Consider the following 8351-nt stretch of genomic DNA (forward strand, 5'->3'; position numbering starts at 1 on the left):
GGGAAGCGGTCCTCCAGCTGCACAGGGGGAAGATGAACAATTAGACAAATGGCGATGTTAGAATTAGTTAACCCAGTCAGAAGAGTAGGTACAACTACAATGCCCTTACCCACTGCCGAAAAGTGTGATGTTATTAGGTATGTCAAATCCGGGTCGACCGGGGCTGATGGTATGACCCTGGCCAACTGCTCATAGGAACTGAGGTGGGTGGAAGGGTGTATGACATTAAGAATAATCCAATTAAGGGGTTTACATTGGTCCCTAGTAGGGACAGGGTCTACCAGGGGTAACCAGGTTACGGGGTAGCTGGACGCGATGGCTGGCGCAGGATGGAGCGCGAGTGGGGGGCAATTTGTGTCATCGTGCCCCCCTGGGCGCTCTGCTCCCCGTTTCCCGACGGCTCGCATGAACACGGTCTTAAATCTGGCAGAGAGGAAAAAGTGACCCTTTTCTGTAATTTGGGTGACCTCTTAGGGGAAAGGGGTTCGCCATTGACATTGGTCATCGAGCGGCAGCTCGAAGTCCAATGGCGTCCCTTCCCGCACCTACGACAGAGAGTCTTGGGTAAACCTGGTTCTGTTGTTAGCTTGGGACAATGTTTGCGGAAATGCCCTTTCTCACCACACCCAAAGCAATGTTGGGGACCCGTAAAGGCAGCAGCCATCAGACATGCTTTATGGGCATGGGATCCGATGTTCTTGCATGCGTCGATCATTTCTAGCAGAGTGGGATCTTTTAACATCTTTAAAACTCGCTGGCAGTCCTCATTAGCTTTTTCTATTACCAATTTATTAAATAAAATTTCTTGGCTTTCCTTTTGGTGGACTTGCCTAGCAATAGCTTCCTTTAGCCGAGTTATGAATTCAACGAATGGTTCTTTTGTGCCTTGATTAATTAAAGTGAAAGAGGGCGTTTGCACATATGCATCAGCCACTCTTTTCACGGCTTCTAATGCCAATTCTTTTGTTACATTTAATAATTTAGGGTCGAGACGAGTTTGATCCCTTCTGCTAGAATAATTCCCTTCCCCATAAAGCATGTCCACCGCTTGCCTGACAGGGATTCCCCTTCTCTCCATTTTATCATTCACAAACGTCACAATCCGCTTTTTCCATTCAGCCTCAAACACGGAGGCCTGTACCGTGGTAAACAATTCCCCAATTACAGCCCGAATGTCATAGGGTATGAGGGTATTAGCTAGGAAGAAGGACTCCAATAAGCCAATAGTAAACGGAGCCCCCAACCCGTATTCCATGATTGCTTTCTTAATATCCTTTAACATTGGATATGAGATTGGCCTCCATTCAGGGGCCTTTCCCTCTTCAAAGTACACCGGGAAAGCTCTTAAGAATTCAGTGTCTTTTGCGCTTGCTGCTTCCTCCCTGAAGGCTTTCCAGATGTCTGGAGCTGTAAGTTGCCTTTCAGGGGAGCGCGGCGCCCAGTCACAATCAGATTCTAAGTCGCGGCAGGCGGGGTAGGCCTTGGTGGTACGCGGCCTATGGGAGCGGCCATCTTGGTGGAAGGAAGCTTTGACCTTTGCCCTTGCCCCGCCCACTGCTTCCCGCCCCTTCCTGGAGGGCGACACATCGGGGGAGGAGATGGGACTGGTGGAAGTAGGCGTGGTTGAGGGTGTGTCGGGGGAGGGGCTTCTCACGCGACGTGTAGGTGGAGACGGAGGTGGCCCAGAGGGTGGAGCTACAGGGGCCAGCCTCCTCTTTTCCCGCGCCGATCTTTCACGCGGTTCTCCCTCCCGCCTTTTCTCTGCGCGGTCCCGGGGTCCCTCCTCCTCGACGCCATTTTTTGATCGTCGCGATCCTCTTTTTCGCACCCTCCTGCCATCTTGTGACTCACTGTTCATCTCCCGCCCACCATTTTGTGTGCCTTTGCGGTCGGTGTCTTGATTCGTGTGCTCTGTTTTCTCTTTAGGGAGGCTGATGTTCTTGTTCATCATTTGGTGCTGTAGCACCATCAGAACAAGCCTCCACGCTATGAGTGCTTCTTTAGCGGTTCTGTCGCCCTTATCGCCACCTCGCCAGAGGTTGTAGCCTAAGGCTTGCCACCTTTCCAATCCGATGTCATCTGTTATCGTGCAGCCTTGGCGGTCTAACCACCTGGCGAGCGCTTTAGCTGATTTTTTGTCGAGTGGATGGCCATGCTCAATAACAAAGTCTTTAAGGTGACGGTAAACAAACTTCTGGGAGGTGGAAAGTGTGAGCCCCATGATGTTAGCCGGGTTTCTCAACACACTTCCAGATGTTATTCCTCCCTTTTTAATTTTAGGTTACGGGGGTGAGGTGTTGGGTGAGGGTGTTAGGAATGTCCCCTGCAGCTCACCTTTCCAGGTGCGCGACCCCTGCGACTCACTCGAAGTCCACAACCGTCAGCTATGCAGAGGAGGGTCGGCGGAGCGATCTCCCCTCCTGGAGATGCTTGAGCCCAATTGGCAACACAGGAGTTCTCCTGATACAGGAGACCTCTACTGGGCTCCACGTTGGGTGCCACTTGCCACGACCCGCGGGAAAAAGGAATGGGATTGGGCACTGCAAATCAGGGTCTTTACACAGTAGAAGTCTCGGGAAGCAATGCCAGACTTTATTAGGGAAACAGTAACTTATATGGGGTAGGTTTAGGGGTGGAGTTTGGGCTAGAGAGGAGTATAAGATTGGTAACTCAAGGATGAATGTGATTGGGTAACTGGGTAAGGAGGGGAGGAGTTTGGGTGTAGCTGGGGGAATGGGCCAATGGTAGCTGCCTCTGCACTGCACCAAAGATCAGCCAATGGCAGGCAGAGGAGCGGGAAAACAGGGTTAAGGTGGAAAACTATGAGGGGAAGAAGGAGACAATATGGAGGATAAATTTAAAAACAACAACTGGGGGTACACACAACCATATAACAATATAATAATAAACTGGGGAAAAGTGGAGTAAAACTGTCAAGTCCAGGGAATGTCATATCCAGTATAAGAGTGTCCAATCTGGTACAAAAGTGTCCATTTAGGGGTCATAAATCTTTCTCCAAGCTTCATATTTTTCCCACTCCGTCTCTCCTCCTCCAACATAGATAAGGATGAATTTTTTCTTTTTTTTTTTTGCATCTCCAGGATTAGGTGGCCAGAGAGGAACTGTGTGCTTACTGTGAACACATCCTGAGTTATAAACGGTTGTAGTGGGTTTCTGTGGCTGGGTTTGGGTAGCGAGGGGGGGGCTACAGGGGTGGCTTCTGTTAGAAGCTGCCAGAAGCTTCCCCTGTCGCGTGGAGCCAATGCCAGCTGACTCCAGGATGGACTTCCTGTCCCTGGCCAGGCCAAGCCAACCAAGAGTAATAGTAATGCCTCTGTGATAACATATTTAAGAATAGAAAGGTATTGCATAGAAAGAAATCCAGCCAGGGAAGAGCGGAGTGGGAACATGTGAACAACAAGGTAGACACCAAGGTCAGTGCAGAAGGAGGGACAGGAGGTGCTCCAGGCACCGGAGCTGAGGCCTCTGCGGCCCATGGTGCAGACCATGGTGGAGCAGCTGTGCCCCTGCAGCCCATGGAGGACCATCAGGGTGCAGAAAGCCACCTGCAGCCCATGGAGGAGCCCATGCTGGAGTAAGTGGATTCATGAAGGAGGTTGTGACCCTGTGGGAGGCCCAAGATGGAGCGGGGTCCTGCCAGAGACCTGCAGGCCATGGAGAGGGAAGTCCACACTGGAGCAGATTTTTCCCAGGTAGGACTTGTGGCCCCTGTGGGGGACCCATGTCGGTGCATCTCGCTCGTGAAGGACTGCATCCCATGGAGGAGTGACCCACGGGACAGCAGTTTGTGAAGAACTTCTGCCCAAGAGATGGACTCAGGCTGGAGAGGTCCATCAAGGACTGTCTCCCGTAGGAGGGACCCCATGGGAGCAGGGGAAGGACTCTTCTCCCTGAGCAGTGGCAGAAACAACAATTGATCATAACCCCCATTCCCAGTCCCCCTGCAGTGCTGGGGGGGAGGAGGGAGAAGATGGAAGGAAGGAGGGGTGAGGGGAAGGTGTTTTTAAGGCTGTTTTATTTCTCACTCTTTGGCTCTTATCTTGTCAGTAATAAATTTAAGTACTATCCCCACTTTGATTCTGTTTTGCCCATGCAGGTAATCAGTAAGTGACCTCTCCCAGCTGTTATCTCAACTCATAAATCCTTAGCTGCTTTTTTTTCTCTCCTTTGTCCAGTTGCAGAGGGAGAGAGTGGCTTTAGTGGGTACTTAGTATCTGGCCAGGGTCAACCCACTACAGCTGTTAATAACTCAGCCCCTGTAAGAACAAGGTCTCCTCTCAGAAGAGCAATGGGGACATAGACTCCCTTCAGAAGGAGTTTTCATATCTGGTTTTGTACCAGATGAGCATGAAATCTCAATCCTTCAAAATGTTTCACATAAATAAAGCACATAAAAAAAGTTTGAGCCAGCTAAACAGAGGTTTGATTTTACATCTAAACTGTTAACACTGATAATAAATGCAAATGCAATACCGAACAGTTATCACAATTGGATTGAACTTGCTAAGTGCTTTGTAAATTTTGCTGAAAAAAAATGGAGGAGTATCTTTCAGAATATGAATAATATTTAATTTCAATACTCCACTCCAGGCTCTATTTTTACAATAGCTGAAAGAAAATTCAAATTGTTTTACACAAGACTTACATAACTATAAAATTAAAGAAATATTTTTATTTAAACAGAACAATTACAAAAAATCTTAATTTAATGCATAACTTGGGCATTTTTCAATTTGACCTCACCTAATTGTTTCTCTGTCAGTCCATGAACCTCCAAAATTCATTTTTCACTCAAATCTTTCCCTGAAATGGCCTTTCATGGTGATGTGTGAAGAATTAAAAATGAGGCTACCTCTAGCCTTCTGCAGATGAAGAACACACCAAACAAGCTCAAGATCCTGAAGTAGAACAAAGAAAAAATGAGCAAAAAATTAAAAAAACCAAACCACCACCATCAACAATGAAAAATACAGAAGTGCTTCAGTTTACGATCAGGCTGCAAAACCTGTTTTCACCCAAGTAAGAGCAGTGCTATTGTTCAGGTTGTAACTTTTTGTGATATAAAGTCTTCAGTGCAGGGTTCCTATAAAAAGAATTGGATGACATCTGTGCACTGTCCTTGGTGCAGCTGCTGGTGGGGTTGGAGGTGGTGAGGAAACCCATCACAGAGAGGATGGAAGAGGACCCCAAGAGCTGCACTGTGCACCAGCTCCTCTCTGCTCCTGCCTGGCATATCCCATCATCCAGCATGTGGTTTTATAAATAATTTTATCATTTTTGCAGGAACCAAAGAGAAAGTTAGGAAAGATAAGTGTGTTTCTTGCCGAAGTCAAGACCAAAGGAAGAAAGTAGACCAAGAAGGAACATAACTTTCATATTTTATATATATATAATATATATGATGTATATGTACTATATATATCGTAATTTATACAGCTTCAGTACCACAAAGACAAGTGGATAGCTAATGTTTTGCTTTTCCTTGGTGCTCTCTCTTTTTTCCTACTTAATTCTCTTATTTGCTTCTACACTGGAATTATTTTTTTAAAACAGTTTAAGTCACTTTCCCAAAGTAAAAATAAAGAATAATATAGAATAAAATTTGGAAAGAAATAATCATGGATATGTTTTGTCTCACAAGCAGAAGGCATTTTATTTAGTGCAAATCCCATAAAACATTCGTGAGTTTTGGAGCTTATTTTATATGCTGTTGTATGTTAACTTTACAATACAAAAAACCCCAACTATTTTATTTAATTTTTTTCCCAAGTTTTAAAGCTGTAGGCCTTGTGGGTCTCTGAACTCCAACCCTAATGGTAGTTAAAGGCTGAAGTTGAGGTCCTAAACACCATGGGTGCCCCAGAGTAGAAAGGTGTGGAGGGAACAAATTTGGTGCAGTTCCGTGTTCCACTTTTTCATCCTGTTTCTTTGATTTACATACAATATTTTTTTTGTAAGCCAAGCTGTTTTACATTTGTTTCTGTTTGTGCAACATCTGCCTTAATGGTCACCACATAAATCTGATTGGTGCTAACCCATAAATAATGAATTCTAATAAAAACTGAAATAAATAACAAAAGTTTCTAAATATGATAGAATAAACAAAGGTTGATACTTGTAAGGAAAAACTCATTAAGAACACCACAGAGAGCTGTATTTACAGAGATAAAGTTTTTATATGCTGAATAATTTAGTTATTATTAATAATCATAAGATAGTTTGGGTTGGAAGGGGCATGTAAAGATCACCTGGTCCAACATCCCTACCATGGGCAGGAACACATTCTACTTAATCAAAGTAGAAAGCTCAAAGCTCCATTCAGCCTGGCCTTGAACAATTTCAGGGCTAGGTCATCTACCACCTCTCTGGGCAACCTGTGCTGGTGTATTGCTACCCTCATAGTATATAATGTTTTCCTCTTCCAGTTTAAAAACTTCACTCACTACAGGCCCTGTTAAAAATTTGTTCCCATTTTTCTTATAAGCCCCCTTCAGGTACTGAAAGGCCATAATAGGGTCTGTCTAGACCCTTCTCTTCTCCAGGCTGAACAGTTCCAACTCTCCCGGCGTATCTTTATAGGAGAGGTGCTCCAGCCCTCTGATCGCATTTATGTCCCTCTGTGCAACTGCTCTAACAAGGCTGTGTCTTTCTTGTACTGGGGACTCAGAGATGGATGCAGTGCTCCAGGTGGGGTCTCACAAGAGCAGAGCAGAGGGGCAGAATCACCTTCCTCGACCTGCTGGCCACTGTGATGCAGACCGGGATATGGTTGGTTTTCTGGGTTGATTGCACATTGCTGGCTCATGTCCAGCTTCTCATCCACCAGTGTCCAATCCCTTCTCCTCAGGATTCCTTTTAATCCCTTCCTCCCCCGGTGTGTATTGCTATTGGGAATTGCCCACGTACAGCACCTTGCATTTGGCCTTGCTGAACTTCTTGAGGTTAGTTATCTGCTTTCAAAACGCTAAAAATAGCTGACTAATTCCCAAAGACTTTAGTTAGTGTGGAGGGAGGCAAAAGCTCCTTTCAATAAAGTCTAAGGTCCTAAGGTCTAAGTTTCCAATCTCCGCTCTTCCAGGCAAATGATATCATACTGGTATAAATCAAAAGAAAATATGGATTAAGTAGGTACTCAGTTAGTAAAATCTATTGACAAAGAAGTTTTGATATATAACCATTAACATGTTTCTTCTCTTGGGTTGTGAGTTTTGCTGTGGTTTTGGTTTTGTTGTATTACAAAATTATTGTGACAAGATACTTCTGCTTTTAGGTTAATCTCAGCCAGTGTTTCTTGGGGTCCATGGGCTAAAGAATTCAACAGTGTCCAGCTGGCCACAGTTCAACCTTGGGAAATTGTTTTTGTCGATAAAGAGATTTGACCCAAGAATATCAGAGAAAGTGGTATAAAACTCCAGATATAAAGCCCAGTCAGGGACTAAATTAAATATTGAAAGAATGCTGATTTAGTGAATTTTCACAGCTACTTTCACCAGTACCTGTACTTTTGCTAACAGGTTTCCTGTTCAAACACTCATTGTGTTAAGAAAGGTTTAATTATAAATTTGTTACTGCTGTAACTTCAGAATGCCTGACCTGATGATCATGCCCTCCCCAGAGGATGCAACTAAGTTATACCTAGGGCCATGTCTAGCTTGTTTGCTGGCTTATAGTAGAGTATCCTGATAACAACAAATGTAAGGCAATGTTTATAATGGCACTAGATGTGGCAAAAATAAAATTTAATAGGGAAGGGAGGATGCCAGTGCTTATTTGAGTTAGCTCTTGCTAGTAGTGAGACTTACTTTCTCAATGATTTCATACTATTGTAATTGAAGTTTAGGCAATTTTCCCCCCTATCTTTACTTACCTCTTTACAGAAGAGATTCTCTGGGTTCAGAATTAAATGGCAAGTCACTAATCCTGTCTCCTTAGGGAGCTAATCTTTCTTTTGCCAGAGAAAGCGTATCCTTCTAATATAGGTGCCTCATTGAGGCATCTAAAGTACTGTTACATTAGTCTGAGTCAAAAAGACAGGGATTAAGTCTGAGCAGTTTACATGTTGTGCAGCAAATGTGTCCTGGGACCACATACTGAACCACGAAGATAAAATGAATGGTGAACAGATAGTTCCTTTCTGATCTCTTCTATACTGTACATGTAACATTGTCTACAAGCTCTTGCCCGTTGCTGTCAAGGCATAAACAAAATTTACTATAAGGCAAATTTACAGTGAAGAGGTATTAGGGAGAATCATGGGAAGATGTAGAAAACACAAAATGGAGACTGAATTAAGGTTGCAGAAGTAGCTTTTGAATGCTTGACTCTATAAC

At 44.5% G+C, this 8351-nt stretch overlaps 1 protein-coding gene across 1 annotated transcript; it reads right to left on the reverse strand.

Annotated features, from left to right (window-relative positions):
• Nucleotides 1–295: 295 nt before the first annotated feature.
• On the reverse strand, nt 296–2221 carry LOC108638829 (endogenous retrovirus group K member 8 Gag polyprotein-like). Its single transcript, XM_018068195.1, has one exon. The coding sequence runs from the start codon at nt 2219–2221 to the stop codon at nt 296–298; it is 1926 nt and encodes a 641-aa protein (XP_017923684.1).
• Between the last annotated feature and the right edge of the window lie 6130 nt (nt 2222–8351).

Source organism: Manacus vitellinus, unplaced genomic scaffold (genome assembly GCF_001715985.3).
Source record: "Manacus vitellinus isolate BGI_N305 unplaced genomic scaffold, ASM171598v3 scaffold_13_pilon, whole genome shotgun sequence".
Taxonomy (NCBI): Eukaryota; Metazoa; Chordata; class Aves; order Passeriformes; family Pipridae; genus Manacus; species Manacus vitellinus.